General features: G+C 37.0%; 1 protein-coding gene across 6 annotated transcripts in view; it reads right to left on the bottom strand.

Annotated features, from left to right (window-relative positions):
* Positions 1 to 2,277: 2,277 nt before the first annotated feature.
* LOC132396662 (splicing regulatory glutamine/lysine-rich protein 1-like) overlaps positions 2,278 to 25,021 on the bottom strand; it is a 57,617-nt gene continuing 34,873 nt past the window's right edge. For 5 of the 6 annotated variants that reach the window (XM_059974404.1, XM_059974407.1, XM_059974409.1 and 2 more), the window contains 6 exons: positions 24,747 to 24,837; positions 18,212 to 18,328; positions 11,452 to 11,574; positions 10,789 to 11,172; positions 8,382 to 9,240; positions 2,278 to 2,639 (listed from right to left, as the gene is read on the bottom strand). In XM_059974404.1, the coding sequence (XP_059830387.1) occupies positions 2,373 to 2,639; positions 8,382 to 9,240; positions 10,789 to 11,172; positions 11,452 to 11,574; positions 18,212 to 18,328; positions 24,747 to 24,837 (1,841 nt within the window). In that variant the 3' untranslated portion in view covers positions 2,278 to 2,372. The remainder of the gene's footprint in view (positions 2,640 to 8,381; positions 9,241 to 10,788; positions 11,173 to 11,451; positions 11,575 to 18,211; positions 18,329 to 24,746; positions 24,838 to 25,021) is intronic. The other variant, XM_059974405.1, reaches the window with a different exon arrangement.

The following is a 25,021-nucleotide window of genomic DNA, read 5'->3' as shown; positions in this document are numbered from 1 at the left end:
GGACTCTGCCGTGAAGTCATCAAGATGCAAACGATGAAATAATCATCTTATATTAACAGTTTAACTATGTTTATTAATTCTTGAACAATGAAAAAGGAACAGTTGTAACAAATAATCACATTATTAATATGTGATTATTTGTAAATGAGTATCACATAACAATCTCTTAGTGCTACAAAGATGACTCCAGTCACATTTGTGAAACAGACTGCAATCAGCAGGGATCAATTTACAAGTTTTGTATTATGAGTGGTTCTTTCTGTATAATAAATTTTAATAGAAAATTGCACTTCACAGTTGAACACAACATACAAAGAGAATCTTTGCAGACTTTCACTGTCTTACCAATGCTAAATATTACAAAATGTCAGTAAACATTTTATATATACTGCACTGTAACACATAGCATCTTCCAAAATGTAAGCAGTACACGCCTGAAGCTTATTTTTTAAATGTGAACCTCTATTTTAGGAAATCTGAAACTTTTGCTATGAGTTATTACTTCAGTGAACTACAAAATAATGAATTGTTATTTTGTAAAATTGATGAAATGAACATGTGGACACAATAAATAGATGCTAATTTTAACAAAATTAAATTTGGAGCTATGATAAACTCTGTATCATCTTACAGCATAGTATATCCTGGTACAGCTTATGGAAATGAAAGATGGTTTATGTCTTCACAAAGAAGGGTGCTTTCTCCAAAACATTCAACAATAGTTTAGACTTTAGAATAAGCAGACAAACTATGACCTATTAAAAAAAAAATCTGCTTTGATTTTAACTGGGTCATGAAGAAGAGAAATTAATATAGCTTAACTTTTTTTTCTATTAGTTAGGTCAAAACAATCATTGGCATAGAAAATAATAAAATAGAAATGAACAATAATGTTGGAAAAGTGTTCCATTATCTACTTATAAATATTCACCATTATGTTACAGTATTTTAGCCCATAAAAATCAAGAGCTGAGGTAATTCCTTTTTGCCATATACTGTGGCGGTTTCTTAGAAATAAAGGGATAAAATGAATAATACAGTACGATATACTATATTATTCTATGCTAAAGTATTCTATCATTCTGCACTATGAAATACAGTAGAAATGAATGATAGAATATTTTATGCCTCTGGATTCCTTGTTCAGTTTACTTCTGTTTTCTGAAGTTAGCATCTCATTAAAGAACAAAGTTCAATGGCTATTAAGAATTTGACTCTATTGTAAGCAGTACAACCAAACCTCGATTAAAATTTGCACTTCCAAAATGCATGTAAGGGCCTAAAAGGGTATTTAAAATCAGAGTGCCTAGTTGCTAATTCCTTTTCATGCCAATGCACTTGTCAATCCCAAATCAAATCTAAATCTGCTCGCCGAACATAGAAACTTCCTGACTGGCATAATTTTGCAATAGTCTGGGTAATTTAGATATTAATGCTTAGCAAACATTTATGCCATTGCTAGTGCTCTATCTACTAACCTTCACATGTCCAGTTTTGCTAAGTTTGTGAACTCATTAGCGTTTATCGAGAATCAGCGATGTACTAGTAAGAGGTAAAACTCATGGAAAGTGACCCCAATTTATAGCATTCAGTAACAAAAGTAATTTGTTGAAACACAACATTAATTCATGAATTCCATAAACTGCAAATAAATTAGTACTATTCTCTTCAATCCCAATTCAGAGCCAGTATACTGATCTAACAATAATAATCAGAAAACTAAACTGGACATACTAGCACTGGTTCCACATAACATCATTGCCTATCATGTTAAACTTACGCTATCTTGAATGCATTTTCCTATAAAGTAAAGCTTCGTTTAATATTTTCTCCAAATCTGAAAGTACATATAGAAAAATGCTGAGATTGGAATTGCCAATTTTATTTAACATGCGGTCAACATGTCCCTTATTCTGTCCTGTGTATCATTTCATCTCTTGATACTTAGCAACTGCCAAATCTAAGCTCCAAGGAGTGAAAAAATTCCAGATGATGAAATTGTTCATAAAATAATTAATGGGTGTATGATACTATTCCCTCTGCTCATTAACAATACTAGCAAAATAATATACGTACATCTTACAGATTTAACAAAATTTTGTGAAGGCAAATATGGGTATAATGTAAGCTTAAAAAAGTAATACATATATTTACAGTTCCTTCATGACAAAGATACTACTTTGTCATTTTTATTCTGAGCGACACTACTTACAGATCCATCCATTCTATGCTTGCAAGTTCATGAACTGACAAGGCATAATTTTTTTTTTTAAAAAGTTTCTTTTTGTACTAAATTTCTGAAGACTGAATAAGTACCTGGACACATCATAGATGTCAAACAGATATGTAACCATTCCAGAAAGACCGAGTTGTTAAAGACAATCTTCTTCACTCACAGAAGCAGAATTGTTCTGCGTATCATTTAAGTCCATAGACAGTGTGTCTGTTTTCCCCCTGTTTTCCTCTTCAACCTTAACTAATAGAATATTCTCAGACTTTTGTGTTTCTTCCGTGTTTGACTGAATCAGGCTGTGATTACCATTTTCTTGAACGTTAACTAACACATTATTCTTGGGTCCTGTAATTTCTTTGCTTTTGTCACTATTAAAGCCATCTTCATTAACAAAATCTTCTCCCACCTGTAAAATATGAATAACCCATAAGAAACCACACAAAAAATATCAAAATAAGTTTGAGTACATTATTACAATAACATTAGACTTAAAGAGACAACTCATTTTAAGGAAAAGGACTAGTCACAGGATAAATAAGACACTCAACACAATCCGCTATCCTTACTGAACTGAACATCATTTGCGTGTGCCATAAAACTAGTCAGCTCCATAGATACTTCTCCCCAAAAGCCTCTTCCTACAAAGTAAGTGGCCCAAAATGTCGACTGCATTCTTTTCCATAGATGCTGCCTGGCCTGCTGAGGTCCTCCAGCATTTTGTGTGTGTTGCTATTACTTAATATGTTACTTCTTTTAAAGAAATACAAAAAATTGTGGCCATTACAGAGACTTGGATGGCATAGGGGCAGGAATGGTTACTTCGAGTGCCAGGCTTTAGATGTTTCAGAATGGACAGGGAGGGAGGCAAAAGAGGTGGGAGCATGGCACTGTTGATCAGAGATAGTGTCACAGCTGCAGAAAAGCAGGAAGACGGAGGGATTGTCTACGGAGTCTCTGTGGGTAGAAGTTAGGAACAGGAAGGGGTCAATAACTCTACTGGGTGCTTTTTTTTAAAGATCACCCAATAGTAAGAGGGACATCGAGGAGCAGATAGGGAGACAGATTCTGGAAAGGTAATAACAACAGGGTTGTCGTGGCGGGAGATTTTAATTTCCCAAATATCGACTGGCATGTCCCTAGAGTGAGGGGGGTTAGATGGGGTGGAGTTTGTTAAAGTGTGTTCAAGAAGGTTTCTTGACACAATATGTAGATAAGCCTACAAGAGGAGAGGCTGTACTTGATCTAGTATTGGGAAATTAACCTGGTCAGGTGTCAGAACTCTCAGTGGGACAGCATTTTGGAGATAGTGATCACAATTCTATCTCCTTTACAACAGCATTGGAGAAGGATAGGAACAGACAGGTTACAAGTGCTTAATTGGAATAAGGGGAAATATGAAGCTATCAGGCAGGAACTTGGAAGCATAAATTGTAAAAAGATATTCTTAAGCAAATGTATGGAAGGAATGTAGCAAATGTTCAGGAGATATTTGCTAGAGTTCTCCATAGGCAGATTCCAATGAGACAAGGATGGTAGGGTACAGGAACCCTGGTGTACAAAGGCTGCTATAAATCTGGTCAAGAAAAGAAGAGCTTACAAAAGATTCAAAAAGCTAGGTAATGATAGAGAGCTAGAAGATTATAAGGCTAGCAGGAAGGAGTTTAAGAAAGAAATTAAGCGAGCGAGAAGGGGCCATGAGAAGGTCTTGACAGACAGGATTAAGGAAAACACCCAAGGCATTCTACAAGCAAGAGAATAAGACGTGAGAGAATAGGACCAATCAAGTGCAACAATGGAAAAATGTGTATTGAACCGGAGGAGATAGCAGAGGTACTGGATGAGTACTTTGCTGCAGTATTCACTCTGGAAAAGGATCTTGGCGATTGTAGGGTTGACTTACAGCAGACTGAAAAGCATGAGCATGTACATATTAAGAAAGAGGATGTGCGGGAGGTTTTGGAAAGCATCAAGTTGGATAAGTCACCGGTACGGGATGAGATGTACCCCAGGCTAATGTGGGAGGCAAGAGAGGAGATTGCTCAGCCTCTGGTGAAGATCTTTGCATCATCAATGGGGACAGGAGACGTTCCGAAGGATTGGAGGGTTGCAGATGTTGTTCCAGTATTTAAGAAAGGAAGTTGAGATAGCCCAAGAAATTATAGACCAGTGAGACAGTCATTGGTAAGTTGATGGAGAAGATCTTGAGAGGCAGGATTTATGAACATTTGGACAGGCATAATATGATTAAGACTAGTCAGCATGGCTTTGTGAAAGGCAGTTCGTGCCTGACGAGCCTGATTGAATTTTTTGAGGATGAGACTAACATTGATGAAGGGAGAGCAGCAGATGTACTGTATATGGATTTCAGCAAGGCATTTGACAAGGTACTCCATGTAAGGTTTACTGAGAAAGTAAGGAGGCATGGCAACCAAGGGGAAATTGCTTTGTGGATCCAGAAGTGGCTTGTCCACAGAAGGCAAAGTGGTTGTGGATGGGTCATATTCCGCATGGAGGTCAGTCATCAGTTGTATGCCTCAGGGATCTGTTCTGGGACCCCTACTCTTAGTGATTATTATAAATGACCTGGATAAAGAAGTGGAGGGATGGGTTAATAAATTTGCTGATGACACAAAGGTTGGAGTTGTTGTGGATGGCTATCAGAGGAATCAGTGGGACATTATCAAGGATGCAAAAATGGGCTGAGAAGTGGCAGATGGAGTTCAACCCAGATAAGAGTGAGGTGGTTCATTTTGGTAGGTCAAGTATGATGGTAGAATATAGTATTAATGGTAAGACTTGACAGTGTGGAGGATCAGAGGGATCTTGGGCTCCGAGTCCATCGGACACTCAAAGCAGCTGCGCAAGTTGACTCTGTGGTTAAGAAGGCATATGGAGCATTCGCCTTCATCAGTCATGGGATTGAGTTTAGGAGCCAAGAGGTAATGTTCCAGCTCTATAGGACCCTGGTCAGACCCCACTTGGAGTACTGTGCTCAGTTCTGATTGCCTCACTACAGGAAGGATGTGGAAACCATAGAAAAAGTGCAGAGGAGATATACAAGAATATTGCCTGGATTGTGGAGTTTACCTTATGAGAATAGATTAAGTGAACTCAACCTTTTCTCTTTGGAGCAACGGAGGATGAGAGGTGACCTGATAGAGGTGTATAAAATGATGAGAGGCATTGATCGTGTGGATAGTCAGAGGCTTTTTTCCAGGGCTGAAATGGCTAGCATGAGAAGTCACAGTTTTAAAGTGTTTGGAAGTAGGTACAGAGGAGATGTCAGGGGTAAGTTTTTTTTTAAATGTAGAGAGTGGTGAGTGCGTGAAATGGGCTGCCAGCAACTGTGGTGGAAGCAGATACGATATGGTCTTTTAAGAGCCTCCTGTACAGGTATATGGAAACAGAAAAATAGAGGGCTATGGGTAACTCTAGGTAATTTCTCAGGTAAGGACATGTTCAGCACAGCTTGTGGGCTAAAGGGCCTGTTACTGAGCTGTAGATTTTCTGTTTCTAAACCCTCAGTAACATTTGATTTTTTTGAAAATCTAAAAATTGCTCTTTCCTATTGACACACTAATGCAGAAAACAAAAAATAAACATCTAAATCTGAATAGATATAGAAATAATCTAGGGTGCCTGTGCACTATGAAAGGGAAGCACATTTATTTGTTAATGTCTTAATTTTTTTTCTTGAATGTTAGTGAATAAAACAAAAACAATTTTTCTATTTACAGTACTGTGCAAAAGTCTTAGGCACACATATTTAGCTAGGGTGCCTTAGACTTGCACAGTAATGTATTTGTCAGCATACACATCCCATTTCCAGAAAAGTTGGGATATTTTCCAAAATGCATTAAAAAAGAAAATCTGTGATATGTTAATTCATGTGAACCTTTATTTAACTGGCAAAGGTACAAAGAAAAGATTTTCAATAGTTTTATTGACCAACTTAATTGTATTTTGTAAATATATACAAATTTAGAATTTGATGGCTGCAACACACTCAACAAAAGTTGGGACAGAGGCATGTTTACCATTGTGTTACATCACCTTTCCTTTTAATAACACTTTTTAATCATTTTGGAACTGAGAATACTAATTATAGTAGATTTGCAATTGGAAATTTTGTCCATTCTTGCTTGATATAAGACTTCAGCTGCTTAACAGTCCGTGGTCTCCGTTGTCTGATTCTCCTCTTCATGATGTGCCATACATTTTGAATAGGAGATAGAGCTGGACTGGCAGCAGGCCAGTCAAGCACACGCACTCTGTGCCTACAAAGCCACGCTGTTGTAGCCCGTGCAGAATGTGGTCTGGCATTGTCCTGCTGAAATAAGCATGGACGTCCTGGGAAGAGACGTCGCTTTGATGGCAACATGTCTCTCTAAAATCCTAATATACACCTCAGAGTCAATGGTACCTTCACATACATGCAACTCACCCATGCTGTGGGCACTGATGCACCCCCATACCATCACAGATGCTGGCTTTTGCACCCTTTGTTGATAACAATCAGGATGGTCGTTTTCATCTTTGGCACTGAGAACTCGACGCCCGTTTTTCCTGAAAACTAGCTGAAATATGGACTCATCTGACCACAGCACATGGTTCCACAGTCTTTCAGTCCATCTGAGATGAGCTCGGGCCCAGAGAATTCGCCGGCGTTTCTGCATAGAGTTGATGTATGGCTTCCTCCTTGTGCAATACAGTTTCAAGTTGCATTTCTGGATGCAGCGACGGACTGTGTTAAGTGACAATGGTTTTCTGAAGTACTCCCGAGCCCAGGTGGCTATAATTGTCACAGTAGCATGACGGTTTCTTAGGCAGTGCCACCTGAGGGCTCAAACATCATGCGCATTCAACAGTGGTTTCTGACCTTGCCCTTTATGCACTGAGAGGTCTCTGAATTCTCTGAATCTTTTCACAATATTATGTACTGTAGATGCTGAAAGACCTAAATTCTCCGCAATCTTGCGTTGACAAATGTTCCTTTTGAACTAACAATTTTCTCATGAATTTTGGCACAAAGGGGTGAGCCACGACCCATCCTTGCTTGCAAAGACTGAGCCTTTGATGGAGCTACTTTTATACCCAGTCATGATGCCTCACCTGCTACCAATTAGCCTGCTTAATGTGGAGTCTTCCAAACCAGTGTTACTTGAATATTCTGTGCACTTTTCAATCTTATTTTAACTCTGTCCCAACTTTTGTTGAGTGTGTTGCAGCCATCAAATTCTAAATTTGTGTATATTTACAAAATACAATTAAGTTGGTCAGGAAAATTATTGAAAATCTTTTCTTTGTACTTTTGTCAGTTAAATAAAGGTTCACGTGAATTAACATATCACAGATTTTGTTTTTATTGCATTTTGGAAAATATCCCAACTTTTCTGGAAAAGGGTTTTGTAGATCAGGGAGCAAGTTTGCAAATCTGAGAATGGCGAGGATAGAACCCCTCAGGAGGATGTGCGTGGGTGAGCTGTCAGAGGAGTGCCAGCTACACACCCAGCATTGAGACATTTGGCAAGATCATCTGTTTTTGAACAGATTTATTGATCATTACAAAATGTCTCTCTGGTGTTTCCTACTCTCTCTCTTCTCCCTATTCCAACCATGATTCCCCCTCGTCCCTTCCCACACCCAGAAAAAAAGAAACCCATATCAAGATCAGGTTGATCATCTCTCATATGCCAAGATTTTTTTCTGCAGCAGCGGTACAGTGCAATACACAAGATTACGACAGTACTGTACAGAAATCTTAAGCACCCGAGCTGTATATGTTTCGAAAACCTTTGCACAGCACTGTACATCTGCTTTGACCCCTTATGACTTGTGAATTCTTTTTAAGGGCTGTTATTTTGTATCTTCATTATTTATGACAGCATATAGATACAGTGACAAAGTGACCAAGACAAAGTGAACATGGTGAAACCTGCTAGCCCTGTTACACAAGGTGATCACGAATAAGTTGAAGTTCACAGTGTGCGTACGTGTGTAACCATTGACCACTCCCCACGCCTACCAAAAGTACCCTCTCCTTAGTTCAAAGTTTTATTTGAAATTAAATTGTGAATACAATGAATTGTTTGGTATGAACCCAAACATAAACTCTATACACTAAGTTGCCAAGTTCATTAAACTTCACCTTGATATGACTTGTAATCAGCTTGATTTTGCAGTCTTGTTCTTCATCTTTTTGTTCTTTCTCCTCCATATCCTTCTCCTCTGTTTTATCTTTCTCCATCTCCTTGTCCTCTTCCTTTGCTTTGTCTTTCTCGTCTTTCCCCTTCTCATTCTTTGCTTCCTTTGCCTTGTCTTTGTCCTCATTCTTCTCTTCCTTTGACTTATCTTTCTTCTCATCCTCCTTTGCTTTGTCTTTATCTTCGTTATCATTCACCTCATTTTTCTGCTCTTCTTTCTCCTTTGCCTTATCCTCCCTTTCCTTACTTTTCTCTATTTCATCATTCTCATCTTTCTCTGCCAATGCTTCATCTTTCTCCATGCCTTTCTCTTCCTTAAGTGCATCTTTTCCCTCATCTTTCTCCTCCTTTAGTGTATCTTTCCCCTGATCTTTGTCTTCCTTCATCTTGCCTTTCACCTTTTCCTTGTCTTTGTTCTTTTCCCTCTCCCTATCTTTCCCTTTCTCCCTCTCCTTGTCTTTGTCCTTCTCCCTCTCCTTGTCTTTATCCTTCTCCCTCTCCTTGTCTTTGTCCTTCTCCCTCTCCTTGTCTTTATCCTTCTCCCTCTCCTTGTCTTTGTCCTTCTCCCTCTCCTTGTCTTTGTCCTTCTCCCTCTCCTTGTCTTTGTCCTTCTCCCTCTCCTTGTCTTTGTCCTTCTCCCTCTCCTTGTCTTTGTCCTTCTCCCTCTCCTTGTCTTTTTTCTTCTTTGAGGTGGAATGATCGCGTTTACTTTTGTCTATGTTTTGACTATTTGAATTTTCTCTGTTCTCAGCTCCATCTTTGCTCTGTTCTCTGTCTTTGTCTCTTCTTTTCTCTTTCCTATTCCTAAAAAAGAAGCATGTATTTTAAATATTAGAGAAATAAAATGTTATGAATTGAAGATAGCTGAAATTAAAAAAAATTACACTTTAGGTGCCATCAGTAGAACAAATTTAACTGCTGCAGGAGATGCACAACAAAAACACTTGTAGGAGCAAATATTCAGATTTATGATGACCGTATGATTGGCAGACTCACAAAAATTCTGCACGGTATGAAAAATGAATTTTCAAAAGAAAAACTTTATGTTCTTCTGAAGAGAAGCCAGGATGTTGGAAAAGATGCAGATAAATCATAGGTCTCTCACAGATAAAGGGCAGGGGATGCAGATTTACTGAAATATCGGTTGGCCTTTGACATTCAAGAGAAAATCATTCTCTTTTTAAAAAACTTGTCTTTAAAATGAGAGGGTAAAGATTTAAAAGGGGCCTGAGAAGCAACTTCTTCAGGGAGAAGGCATACATGGAATGAGTTGCCAGGGAAAGTAATTGAAGCACGTACGAGAACATTTAAAGGAATTTTGGACAGGCTCGGATAGCAAGGTTTAGAGGGATATGGGACAAACACAAGGAAAATGTGACTAGCTTATTTAAGTAACTTAGTTGTCACAGATGAATTGGGCTGAAGGATGTGTATGCTGTTCAGCACTCTTTAACTCTGCTACAGGGGGTGCAAAGAGGCCCTGGTGAGTTACCTAGTTTGTAAGCACAGAATGCCTGTGGCAGTGCATGAGTGGGAGCGTTGGAGAGGGAGGATGATGATGAGGAGGGGGGAGGAGAGAGAAGGAAACAGAGACAGGCAGAGAGATGAGGGGAGCAGCGGTGGGGGGTGGGACAGAGGGGGTGGACGGGAACAGGTAGGGGAAGGGGCGGTGAGAAGGAACTGGGGGGACAAAGAGGCGGGGGGACTTACAGGGAGACAAGAGATACGGAGCGTGAGTGGCAAAGAGGGAAAATATTATGCAAGTTAATTGAGATTGGTAATGGTACAAGATTAGAAACAGATGGATCTAGGTCTGTAAATAGCAACAGTATCACTAACAAAATAAATGTAAATTATTGCAATGACTTCAAGAAAAATTCAGTGAACTTTCTGGTAACCCCAGCAATAGCCTGAGATTTCTCAATGCATTACTTCATTCCTGCTGAGATAGGCTGAATTCAGTATTACAAAAAGGCCATGAGAGTTTACCACTGCAAATCTCCAGGTATCCTCTTAATCACAGCACAAAGGTGTCCAAATGTAGACAGACTTTAATGTAGTTAAGTAATGCAAAGAATTTCATTTATAGAAGAAAGAAGACAAGGTAAAAGAACACAAGAAATATTGGGGAGATATTTGAAGATGAAATGGAAAGCAAGTTATGGCTGTCCAATTGAATGTGTTAAAATGTTGGACCATAGGAAAATTCTGGATTAGATAGCAGTGATGGCATAGGTCTGCTTAGATGGTTCAACATAAAAAAAACTCAATAAATGCGAGAGTCTGTATTAAAAAGATCTAAAATAAAGTGCTCTTGCCCATGTTATTATACTTAGCGATTTAAATCATCACCTTCTTGGAGAAGGCGATTTGGAAAGCCTTCTTTTTGGTGTCCTCTGCCTTCTTTTTGGTGACCTGGACCTCCTCCTCGGTGACCTGGATCTTCTCCTCGGTGACCTGGATCTCCTCCTTGGCGACCTGGACCTTCTTCTCGGCGACCTGGACCTCCTTCTTGGTGACCGTGACCTCCTCCTCGGTGACCGGGATCTCCTCCTCGGCGACCGCGACCTTCTCCTCGGTGACCTGGACCGCCTGCGTGGTGACCGGGACCGCCTACGTGGTGATCGGGACCGTCTGCGTGGTGACCGGGACTTTCTTTTTGGTGTCTTAGACCTCCTTTTAGGCGTCTTGGATCTTTTTCTTGATAAACTTCTGCTTTTCTTCCTATATTTTTCTCTGTAAGCATAATTGTAATACTTTAAATAATCTTGTACTTTGAGCAGCCCCAACTTTTGGTGTACATTTTATTTATTTTTATTTTATCTAATTTCAAAACTATCTACTCCAAAAATTGGCCTGAAGTAATAACAGAGATCATGACCATGCAAATTACATGGACGGAGGTGTATATAAATCCTATTTTATTTTATTTTAAAATAGTCCATGAAATTTATGGTAGATCTAACAAAAATGTATGTTAATACAATGAAATAAAACAAATTTTATATTTCACACCTGCTTGAACTTCGAGATCTTCTTGGTGGAGTGCTGGAATTCTTTTCTTTCTTTTTCTCATTTTCCACATCTCCATCCTTGTTTTCTTCCTTCCCTTTATTATTTCCTTCTGGCTTCTTTTCCCTGTTATTGAGGACAAATCACAGTAAAATGTTAAGTTAAACAGGATTAGTGCACACATCATTCCAAATATAGTAACGTCAAATTACTTTCAATTAATGCCACTTTTGTTTGATACATTTTCCCAACTCGACTGAAGTTAATGCTACTGCTTCACAGCTCCAGAGGCCTGTGTTTCATCATAACAATGGATGCTGTCTGTGTGGAATTACAAGTTTCCCTGTGTCTGTGTGCATTTCCACCACTTCCAATATACATCCTGCTATGTTAATTGGCCATTGTGAATTATCCCTTAATGTAAAAGTGGCAAGAGAATCAAAGGGAAATTGATGGGCTATATAAGGGAGAATAAGTTGCACAGAAAAACTGAAGAGGAATGGAACTGATAAGGTTTATTTGCCAAGAACTGGAATGAATGATCTCCTTTGCAGTGCAATAATAAATATGGTACAATTTGGTCAAAATTCTTTTGTCCAAGCTTGCTGAGACTTAAAGGTGTAAAAATACTATTTACTAAGTCTTTAGAAAAAAAAAATCAACATAGATTTTAATTGAAAGTATCATTAAATAAACTATTGAAATAATAAATTCAATATCTGATATTGTAGAATTTTAATCAATGGTTGAATTTTGTATAGAATGAATGTGGCTGCTTATGCCTTAATAGGTATGCATCATAGTTGGGTCATAACTTCACACAAAGAATTGGTATTAAAGCATACTCTGATCATCAAGTGAGATTAACTTTGGATAGGGATTTATAAAATTAAAAAAACTGCAAGGAAAATCATGCACCTTTCCAATTCATCATTGCAACAAGCTACTGGTACATCAATCACAGCATTAGTCTGATGTCATCATGATGAAATTCTACACTATGGGATATGTTTTAGTTTTGATAAGGGAAACATCCAAGCTATTGCAGATGTGGACAAAATAGGTGAAATATTTAAGGAGAACTTGAATTAATCTACAATGTCTGAAGTTTAAACCCTCATGGCTTGACTGAAGGCAAAATACAGAGGAGCTTACAGACATGCAAATAAATAGCAGTAACATTTAGTGAATTGAAAATTAATCTGATTTTTGATATATTACAATAGTAACCCAAGAACCCAGTTGGAAATATGCAAACATTAACTTCAATCAAGCTTGCATGATCATAAGAGATACAATCAGAATTAGGCCATTCAGAGTCTGCTCCAGCATTTCAGCATGGTTGATTCATTTTCCTTCTCAACCCCATACATTTGCCTTCTCCCTGTAACCTTTCACACACTGACAGATCAAGAAACTATCAACCTCTGCCTCAAATACACTTGATGTCCGGCCCATGGCAATGAATTCCACAGATTCACCACATTCTGGCTAAAAAAATTCCACATCTCCATTCAAAATGGACATCCCACTATTCTGAGGCTGTGCCCTCTGGTCTTAGACTCCACCAACATCGGAAACATCCTCTCCGTATCCACTCTATCTTGGCTTTTCAACATTCAATAAATTTCAATGAGATTCCTCTCATTCTAAAATTTCAGTGAGTACAGACCCAGAGCCATCAAACACTTGTCATATAACCCTTTCATTCCTGGAATCATTCTCATGAACCTCCTCTGAACCCTCTCCAATGTCAACACATCCTTTCTTAAATAAGGGGTCTAAAACTACTAACAATCCTTCAAGTGAGGCCTCACCTGTTCTTTATAAAGCCTCAACATTACATCCTTGCTTTTATATTCTAGTCCTCTCAAAAATCAATGCTAACATTGCATTTGCCTTCCTCATCACCAACCCAACCTGCAAGTTAACCTTTAAAGAATCCTGCTCAAGGACTCCAAAGTCGCTTTGCCTTCAGATTTTTGAATTTTATGCCAGTTTAGTTAATAATGTATGCTTTTGTACCTTCTACCAAAGTGAATGACCATACACTTCCCAACAGTGTATTTTCCCCTTCTCCTAATCTGTCTTTCTGCAGCCTCCCTGCTTCCTCAACTCTACCTGCCCTTCTATCTATCTTTGTATCGTCTACAAACTAGGCCACAAAGCCATCAGTTCTGTCATTCAAATCAATGACATAAAATGGAAAAGGCAGTCCTAACACTGACCCCTGCAGAACACCACCGGTCACTGGCAACCAACCAGAAAAGGCTCCCCTTATTCCCCCTCTTTGTCTCCTGCCAGTCAGCTAATCTTCTATCCATGTTAGTGCCTTTCTTGTAATACCATGGACTCCTATCTTGTTAAGCAGCCTCATGTGTGGCACCTTGTCAAAGGCCATCTGAAAATCCAACTACATAACATTCACCGATCTTACTTTGTCTATCCTGTTTGTAATTTCCTCAAATAATTCCTACAGATTTGTCAGGCATACGTTCCCTTAAAGAAACCATGCTGACTTTGGCCTATTTTTATCATGTGCCTCCATGACCCCTGAGACCTCATCCTTAACAACTGATTCTAACACCTTCCCAACCTCTAAGGTTAGTCTAACAGGCCTATAATTTCCTTTCTCCTGCCTCCCTCCTTTCTTGAAGAGTGGAGTGACATTTGCAAGTTTCCAGTCCTCTGGAACTATGTCAGTATCTAGTAATTATTGAAAGATCATCACAAACGCCTCCACCATCTCCCCAGCCACTTCTTTCAGAACCCTGGGGTGCAGTCAATCTGGCTCAGATCTTTCAGCTTCCCAAACACATTCTCCCTAGTAATTGCAACTGCACTCAGTTCTGCCCTGACACTCTTGAATATCCTGCATACTGGTGTCTTCCACAGTGAAGACTGATGCAAAAAACTTACTTAGTTCATCTGCCATTTCCTTGTCCCCCATTACTTCCTGTCCAGTGTCATTTTCCAGTGGTACTATAACTACTCATGCCGCTTGATATATATCTGAAAAAATAACTTTTGCTATCCTCTTTGATATTATTACCTTTATATTTCATCTTTTCCTTTCTTACATCCTTCTTAGTTGCCTTCTGTTGGTTTTTAAACCCTTTCCAATCCTTTACCTTCCCACTAATTTTTCTTCTATTATATGGCTTTTCTTTTGCTTTTATGTTGCAGCGTCCCCCTTTTAGAATACTTGTTCGTTGCATCTATCCAGTGCTTCCCTAATATCTCCCAGAATCTCTAGCCATTGCTGTTCTACCATCATGGAGGTAAATAAAAAATTGCAATTATTTTCAAATTGTGCTGAATCTGAGAAAGAAGTGTCAAATGTTTTTGGGATGAATTTGAAAAATGCAGGAATAGACAAGAATTGATTTAGTGTTCATGCCAGTATTAGTTTCAGTCTAGAGAAACTTTAGCAAGGTAGAAAGGAAGAGAATAGTTCAGCAAAGTTCAGTTACAATGCTGTACAGAGAAGTATTTATTGCATGAAAAATCTCACTGTTTCCAGTGTGATGAACATGGATTCTTTGCAATCCTTCAAATAGTTTAAAAATAAATTAATGGAACTTGCCTGATTCTGTTAAGAAATTACAGAAGTTCCTTCCGAAATGGGACTAACACTTTTCTGCCACCTCCATATTTCTAGTCTAGAGAGGGTCAATTTGAGGCTGTTGCATTTCTAAAGTATTTCTTTATGGCTCAGATGATGTGTGTGCATGTATATTTATCTTCATGATCTTCTTGGTTTACTATAAAGTAATTTTGGAATCATTTGAAAATAAACTGAATTTCATATTTATATGATAAAAGGTCACTGTGGGTAGGATATCAGGGCTCAAAGCCATTTTCAATCCACATAATTTTGCAATCTTGACAAGATCAAAGGTTTCCAAAATGTTTGTGTGAGTTAATCTGATGAATAATGAAGATATACAAGCTGAGAAGGCACTTCATCTGTGCTGATTTCAGTTGGGACAGCACTAAGGGCAACAGAATCTTAGAGTAATGTAAGGGATTAAACAGAAATTTGTAGGTATTCTTGTTCCTGATCACTATCCAACAAACACTGCAGGAAATACAAATGTGGGTGAAAATTATGTTATAAATGATTCTGCCATTATAGAATAGTGTGCCACTATTTACTATTAAGTGATGATTGCAGGATCACTGAAACAATGATCAATATCTTAAAAAGAAAGGAAATACATTAATAGACAGAAAATAAAGATTTGAGTGCTCTGAGAAAATTCCCTTGACAAAAGTGCAATTGATTCACATACTGCAAAAGAAAATAGGGCACTCAACATTCAAAAAGTTAGAAAAGAATAAAAAATTCACAAATTAAATGTTTAACTTAAATTAAAAGGAAATGGTTCAAGAGACTTAACCATTGGGCCCTTGAACCAAAGAGGGTAGCTTTACTGAACTTCACGCCCCATCGATGAAATGTCCAAAACATTTACTGGACTCACTTCCAGGGACTCTTCGTCTCATGCTCTCTATAATTATTGTTTGACTGTTTGTTTGCGTGTTTGTTTATTTATTTATCTTTCTTTCTTTCCTTTTTGTACTTGCAGTTAATTATCTTCTGCACACTAGTTGTCCGCCCTGTTGGTGCAGTCTTTCATTGCTTCTATTATAGTTATTAGATTTATTGAGTAAGTTTGCCAAGAAAATAAATCTTAGGGTTGTAGATGGTGACGTATATGTACTTGGATAATAAATTTACTTTGAACTTGGTAATTAAGTGGTCTTACTTAATCAAGTTTTTCAACCTAAACAATGGTCACTTTTGATTAGTAATTACCAATCTCACTGCTCAGTTTCTCTCAGCATCAAATTGTATATAAATGTAGGAAAGGTCTGTCACTATGTTAGAAAAATTTACCGTCAAACCCCACCTGCTGGAATTAAAAAACAATGCAATCTGAAGTACAATAATATCATTCCAGTGTAAATCAAACAAGGTAAAATGTCAAACATTTTTTGCTGCTTGACTTCCTGCTTGCTTCAATTTTTAATTCCATATGCCTTCTTCAGTAATACCTTGTAGATTGCAAGTTAGTCATGTTACAAATGTGAACGTGCAATACCTGTTGCTGCTAGAATCAGCCTTCAGGGTGCTGATTATAAATGTCAACAGCAAAGCAGGCCCTGAAGAGGCATTATAGAGCCAACCAACATTAAATCACAATGCATAAGAACCAGAACTTTATATACTAAATTTACAGTATGCTAGCATCATCAGCATGTTATTTCAGTGCAAGGATTTTAATTGTACATTTTTCAATGACTATTTTTGAAGAACTTTTTAAGTGTAGATTTAATATATTTGTTCTATTCCAGTGTGCAGTAGCTCTATACTTAAGGAACAAAGAGTTTCTACTTTGTAGTGGAGAAAGTGTAATAATGGCTCAAGGAAGTTACATGACAAACTGACAAGGGGGCTGTGCTGGTTTCCTCATTACACGATGATGCCATATTACAAAAGCGGAAGCCTACCAGAATAGTGAACTCGACTGCCATTATTAAGCTGTGCAAGTATCGTGATTCTTCATTTTTAAACTCCAGTCCCAATACCAAGAGCTCTTAATGTGTGCACCAGCCTTTTATGTGGCACCTCATCAAATGTCTTCTGTTAATTCAAATATACTGCATGCTCTGTTGACAGCTCATTGGTTCTTTGAAGACTTCTGGCAAATTTGTTAAACATGATTCCCCTCTCACAAAACCACATTGACTTGATTTGACTGCAATATACTTTTCTAAATGACGACTTCTTTCTTGATCAAGTGCTCCGGCATCAGTCTAATAGCAGACATTTACTTGTTTACCCTCTCTTCCTGTAGAAATCTGCTGGAATTCAGTAAGTTTTGAAAAATGTTCTACTGTCTTTGTATCCACTTCCTTTATGATGCTTGGACGCAGGCCACTGGGTGCTTGTGACCTGTCTGCCTTTAAACTTGTTAGTTTTTCCAGTACTGACCCTTGAGATTTGATTTCTTCCTCCTATTTGAAACAAACCCAGCAATTACCTTGGATGATTCTAGTGTCCTCCAAGGATCAAAAGGACTAGATGGTCCAAAGCTCCCACTTCTGTGTGGAAGTGCTCAATGACTGTAACACTGATATTAAATATTTGATTGAATAATCTGCTGTTTGCTTGTTTTCCATTATTAATTCCCAGTTAGGCTAACACTGACTGAGAAAATACTGCAATCTGTAAAGAAGGATGCAATGAACAGCTTGATAAGATTAAAAGGATTCAACATAGAAAATATGGATTTATAAAATAAAACTTTTGAAGAAGTGACTCAAAATAGATCATGGGATTTCAAGTAAAAGTAAGATTAGAGTTTTTGAAAGGCTTTTGAAAATTCTGAAACACAGAAAACCTACAGCACAATACAGGTCCATTGGCCCACAATGCTGTGCTGAACATGTATTTAATTTAGAAATTACCTCGGTTTACCCATAGCCCTCTTTTTCCCCCAAGCTCCAGGAGTCTCTTAAAAGACCCTATTGAAAGTCCCATACACAATGCTGGAGTTAGGAGGAAAAGAATCAACTGAAAGAACTCAGTGGATCAAAGAGCATCTGATCCTATTCATTAAACTGTTTGGCTAACAGCCTAATATTAGCATATATTCAGGCTCTATTAAAGTACTAAACTCAATAATATCAATAAATAACCACGAATAAGATGGAACTTCGACTATTAAAACCTTAAAATATATTGAAAGTTTACCTTGACTGGGAAGAACTTCTTGATCTACGCCTATCTTTAGATCGTGAACGTTTTGCTTGAGGGCTCTTAGAATCACGCCTATCTTTGTGCTTTGAGGGAGATCTGCTTCTGGAGTGTCTGAAGAGTTAAGCCAGGAATAAAAATTTTGTGACAAGATGAATATGATAAAGGTCAAAAACATGTAGCAAATTAAAGAAATGTGAATCATTAGATTTGTAATCAGTTTGAAGTTAAGTAAACCCGAAGTTTTCACTTAGTTAAGTACTTTCATCTGGATTTACCAGCGTTTTAAAAAAAATTGTATATTAAGATAACAAAGTACAGTAGTCAGAATTTTACCTGTCATAAAGTAGGCAGCTGTAATGAAATCAACACACTTCACTCCCCTCTCAGAACAATACAGTGATATTGGTGCATCATCATGATAAGTTAGTGGAAACTGATGAAATGATGCAACATTTGGGATATGAACATCTACTAATTTGGTTCACTTCATATTTTATATGGATTAATATTTCAACTGGAGGCAGAGTACTACAACAGCCCCTTATTCTCTGTATTGGAAAGTGAACTATCAGCCATAAATCTGGCTTCTAACTGATGTAAGTAAACCTACTGGAAAATGCACCCTTTGATAATAGATAAGGATAGTCAGGTTTGGGATTAGCTGTCATGCCCTCTCCATTGCTGTATGCACAATGACACTCCATTTTAGATTCACACCTTGAATGGATACTTTACTGGCATGTGTAAATTAGCATCATCTGGTGAGAGAGTGAACGGTACTGTCTTACGGTATACAATGAGATCCATAACCAATTTCCGAATGTGAAATTTACAGAGTAGATGTTTGGAGGCCTATTTTACTTACAAACTCTCAGCAATAGCTCAAAAACTTAATCCTAATTTTTATCTACACATACAGACAGAACAGCCATTTGATGAAATGGGAGTGGATTTGATGAGTGAAAGGCCTGAAAATTTAATGAGACAAAGTGGAAACCCAGTAAGCATCTAACAACAATTGCAATTATATCTTGAATTGATAAAGTAGATTTAATGTAATCAAACAACCCAAGGGCATGTCACAGGAGCATTAAATCTGACATCAAGCCACACGAGGATATATATGGACAAAAGATTTTAAAAAGCATTTAAACAGAGGGGAGACAGGAGAACAAAAATGGTTAAGGAATCAATTTAGAATTTGGAGCATAGGCACCTTACTCCAGAGATACTAACTGGGAAGCAGTGAAAATCAGGAACATGAAACAGATTAATTGGAAGTACACATAATGTCTTAAAAATTTGTATACAGATAAATGGTCATAGAGAAAGGGAGGAGTGAGGCCAGAACCTGAAGTCAAGTACAAGAATATTGAAAGCATGATATTGCTGTATTGGGACCTAATCTCAATCAGCAAGCATGTGATTTGGTGGATAAATAGATCTGCATATGCTCAAGGAAGAACAGGAAACTCGCCACAACAGAGCAATTAATTAGTCAAATTAGGAACACCTGACTACTCTGGAAGCAAATAATGTAAGGCAGGGGCTGAATCATATGGTGCTAAAGATATGGGAAGAGGTGGCTCAAGTGAAGATGCAGAAATGAGGTTGGAAGCTCATCCTGGGATCTACACAGCATTCCCTACATTAGGAATATTTCTAGCACATAATGCAGTAAGGTGGCGTAAGAGTGAAAAAGAAACGTACTGTGCTGGTAAACAAAGGAACTTAATTTAAGATTCAACAAAGCAGCAATAAAGGGTTCCATAACCATTATCATTTCTACCATAATTAAAAAATCATGGCAAATAGCGAAGTAGCAAAGTAGCAAAGAAATAGCGAGTAGCAAAGAAAATTATTTTGTTGTAACAAAGTAAACTGTGCTGAAGGTACTGCTAGGATTTTTAAAAAGGAACCAGTTTCATACAAAAAATGTCAAATAGACTGTGAAAGATTCCCTCCCTGTAACCACAGCCTCACTTACTTAAAGGAAAGCTGGACTGGGAATCTTAAATGAATATCAAGTTACCCTTTTCATAATGCACATGAAAACTGTTGGATCATTAGTCAGAGCAGGGTGGAAGATTTCACAATAGGAATGAAGGCTTGCACTATCTATCCTTAGAAATCTGGGAACTAAAAATGCTGCAGATTCAAAAATCACAAAAAAATTTAAAGACATGGATTGCTTTGTTAGGAAAAATTATACTGCGTTGGCTGAAATCAGTCCAGGCTTTAATTTACTAAACTCATTAGTCAATAAAAGAATGTGAATAATGTTTCAGAGGAGTATCTATATTAAGGTTCATTATTGAGTTTAATGAACATATTCAGATCTGTGGCAATAAGTTTTCCAGTACAGAACTGATACATGCAATATGTACATCATTTTTTAAAACAAATTAATTCTGAAGGTAGTTATAACAAACAGAACATTTTTGTAATGATCATAGTTGATGTTATCTCAATTTTTTAGTGACTGATGTTGGTATTATTGAATGTTCACTGTGAAAATAATCAAACTTGGTAAATTATCCAAGTCCTACCATTGTTTCAAATTCAATAGACTAGGGTGTGAGGCCTATTGAAAACAGCAAGGTTCCGTACTGAGAAGCTAAAGTGACTGGTCTGTGACATCAGCTTCTATACTGCTGTGACAGAGCAAAGTCTTAATCTTGTGGGAATGGGCCACATGAAATAGGACATAAACCATCAAATTTGCTGGAACATGTACACTCAAACTCACACACAGAATGGTTAGGGAGAGGTGGACTTGCCAACAATCTCCTCTTAGAGACAAGTTTCACAGATCAGGTTATAATTTCTAAACAACTCTTTCCACAAGGCCCATGACTTCACACAAGTGTAAATTAAATAATTTTCTTATATTGCTATAATGGTAAATATTAATTAAATCTAATTGTAAGCAATTTTGATTAATGGAATTGATAAATCATAAATATTAGTAAACCCTCATAGTACAGTAAAACTTGTCATGAGAAATTAAAAGAAATCATGGGTACTATTCAACATCTTTGCCATCACATCTAAACAGTGTCGAAGGGGTGGGGATGAGGAAAAAAAGGTAATTACAATTCTGGGTTACATTGCTAAACAAACTGAGTTAAAATACTTGGAAGTCATACAGAGGTCACTGTGGTGACCAGAAGTGTGCCTATGCTCCAGATATGATCACTACCAGAATGTATATTGTTCTCAATGTTACTTTCATCTTTCAGAAACAGGCAACGGAAATGTGGGTTCTGACAATTGTCATGGTAAGTCACAGCCCATCAGTTCAAAATTTGCCAGACCTTCATGGAATATCCTTCAGTCTTACACTAGGCGACAATTCTCAATGCAACTAAAGATAGGCAATAAACATTGTGCCAATGTTATCTCCAGCTCTGAACAAATAACAAGAAGGTATCTATTAGTACTTTGGTATTATAGATCAAAAAATCCTCAGTTCAGGTTTGTGAAGTAAGTTTTGGAGAGTATTTGAAAAACCAGACCAAAAAAACATTTGTTTACAGACACCGGTTGACAGGGACAGGGAGGACATTTAAGAAAAGGATACTGGATTGATTTAAGGAATAGCTAAATGATAAAAACGGGAAGACAGTGCTTTTCCATAAGAATTAAAACATTTTACATTTTGACACCCTTTAAAATTCCAAATTTTAATTCCAGTAAACAGGATTTTTGAAAATAGCAACTGAAATTGGAGATATAAATTGGTTTCATATAAAGCTATCGTCAATGTCTACATTACAATAATCAAGAAACAAAGTGATGTACAAGTATTTTCCTTATTACAAGTTTTTATATGAAATGAACAAGTAAGTCACTGAAAATGGAATTTATCCCAGTTATTGACCGTGTATATATGATATATATCTAATCCTTGCTAGTAGGGAAATACAGTATCACCTCAGCACAGGAAACTACTGGCTCATCAAATTCACAGGAAACCAGAGAGACAGATGGACGCAAACAGAACAACTACTATCACCAAAATGTTACCTGCCCACAAAAAAAAAATCACAACCTTGGCTATGGATTACACTCCAGTCATCACCCAACTAGTTATCCAGTGAAGGCTTTTTAAAAAACTTGTCAGAATATAGTAAGGACACTACAATTTCCATTAAACCCTCGCTCCCTACATTTGAAATAGCCAGCTCACTACAATAGATTCTTGCAGAAAAGGCTTCATCGCATTTTATGAATATCTGATCACCTCCTTTCATACTTACTCCCATAAAATTCAATCTATGGTAATAATTGTCTGGGACAAATTCCATCTTCAATAGCTTGGCATTGTATCTGCTTCATTAGCTGTTCAATAATCTTTACAAATACAATTTTCATTTATTTTACCTACTTACACCAGACTCTTCTACAATCTTTCTCAATTTCTTTATGTAAGCCAGTTTTAAAAGCTTAGCTACTAAAATTATCAAAGGAACTTGGAAGTAATTGTCAAACAGTTCAATTATGTCACGCTTACTGTGGCTATTTCAAGATCTTGAAAAAAAAGACAAGCAACAACCTGTAATTTCTCTCACATGTATCATCAGATCAGCCATTCTGAGTTCATGGAGGTAGCCTGCATAACGCCATCGTACTCACTGAGTATCATGTTTCAGCAAGTTACTTCCAGCTGCAGTTAGGGGAAAGAAAATACCACAAAATGGCAGGCTAATTTATTATTTACCAATTAGAGGAATGCTGCATAAAAAAATAAACTTTTTTATTTTGTTAATGCAAACCTTCAGTCAGGGTTCATTACAGAACAGTCAATTAAAATATTAATTAAATATATTTGAGCTTTGATCAGGGACTAGGAAGGAACTTCTCATTGCCACAAATATTTTTTAAAAATTGAAATATAATAAAATAAAATGTTATTGTGTGAAATTTATCAGTTTTCAAAAGGAAATCTACTGGTCCCAACTGGCACAAAGGCTAATCTGTAGGAAACATTGCTGCATTGTAGCCAAGGGCTAGTGAGTTTCAGTAACATAGTTTCCTAATCTTATGAAAAGCACTAAGCTAGAGAAAATGTGTTAGGCATCCAGTGATTCCCTATATAAACTAATCAACCTACAGAAACTAGCAACGAGTGCAATGAAAATAAAAAAAACTTTTTTTTAAAAACATGCTTCATATATGGCCACTTAGATAAATTTGAACTAATTAAAAATTGCAGTCACGTATATGCTTTAAGCTAATGCCCCTTCTAGATGTATTCCAGGCATGAAGAAATTCAACTACAAATTAGAGTCAGGGTATTCTACACAAGGTAAAGCAGTTTTGAAAGTTTAGTTTGAAATGTACAAGATCAGAACTGGTTTTGACAAGCGAAAGAAAGGGATTGGAGGAAAGTTATTTTTTGCTTGCATAATTATGATCTGGAACTTACTGGCAAGGAGAAGGTAGTTTAAATAGAGTCAATCAGGGCTTTCAAGATCATTTTGGACAGGTATTTGAGAGAAAATTATTTACAAGACAATGGGGAAAGGGTGAGGGAATGGTTCAGATAGAATTTCACTATCTACAGGTAGCACATACTCAATGAGATGAATGACCTTCTTCCAATCCATTACATTATTCAGAATAAATCAACACATTGAGCAAAGTATTCAAAATGAATGATGGACCTGAATGTTTAAGTGCAACTATGATAATTAAATTGGACACAGTTGGGTTAGGATTTAGCCAGCGCATCAATATTAAAAATATTTTGTAAACACTATTACCCAATAATGATTTTAAACATTATTTCAGTCTATAAAGCCCATCTATTCACCATTCTAAATTCACCAAAAGAATATTATGTCAGTAGTCTGCATCATTTTGTTCAGTGCTGATCAGCTTCCTTTCAACTCCTAGATGCTGATCATGAGAAAAGTGCCACAAAATGTATCAATAAACATCTGAGCTGAAACATATCACACAATTACAAAAATGTTTTACTAAACCAAAGCTAAAGACAACACCATGTCAATGGTTTAATGAGAGGAATTATATTACGCTATGTCTGTTTAGTCAACAAAAGCTGACATCCTTCAATGACGACAGTGCTCTATTTTAATAATAAACCTGTACTAAAGTGAACCTTTTCTTTTGTACAATTCAGTCTCAAAACTAGCACTGCAAATGCAATAATTTAAAGTTTCATTTTACTTGTTTTTGTAAGTGGCATAAGAATGGCAAATTTTATATCTGTTCCATTTTATATGTTAGTAGATAGTGCACATCAAGAGCTATAATAAAATTTTGCAGTCCTGTATTCTATCATATCTGCCTAATAAGCAAAATGTGGCACAGTGGAAGATATGGTAATAAGAACTATAAATAATGTAACATCACAAAAATATTAAAGGTGGTTTTCTTTTTCATTTTAAAAGCTGTTAACAGGGTATTTCAGCCCTTAGTAAACCAGTTTTCATGCAGATCACAAAATATCTAACATGAAATCATTCAAAGTTTACACTGTATACTTGATTTAATATCCCACCTTTGTTTAGAACTGGAGCGAGATCTTTTCTTTCTTGATCGGGAATAGGATCTGGATCTTCTGTTTGTTTCAGTGCCTTCTTTTTCTGCTGCTTGAGTAACAAAATTTAAAAATGAGTAGTACTCAATCATATAGAAACTGTAGCAAAGTAACAGGCAACTTTAAATCACTGGAAAGTCATAAAAAGTTATCTCACTTGAAATGTGCAAAACAAAATATTGAGTAATACTTTTAATAAAATGTCATAGTGCTGTATTATACTTAACAGTTATCAA

This window comes from Hypanus sabinus, chromosome 7, assembly GCF_030144855.1.
Source record: "Hypanus sabinus isolate sHypSab1 chromosome 7, sHypSab1.hap1, whole genome shotgun sequence".
Classification (NCBI taxonomy): Eukaryota; Metazoa; Chordata; class Chondrichthyes; order Myliobatiformes; family Dasyatidae; genus Hypanus; species Hypanus sabinus.
This window is presented reverse-complemented; position numbering and strand designations above follow the sequence as displayed.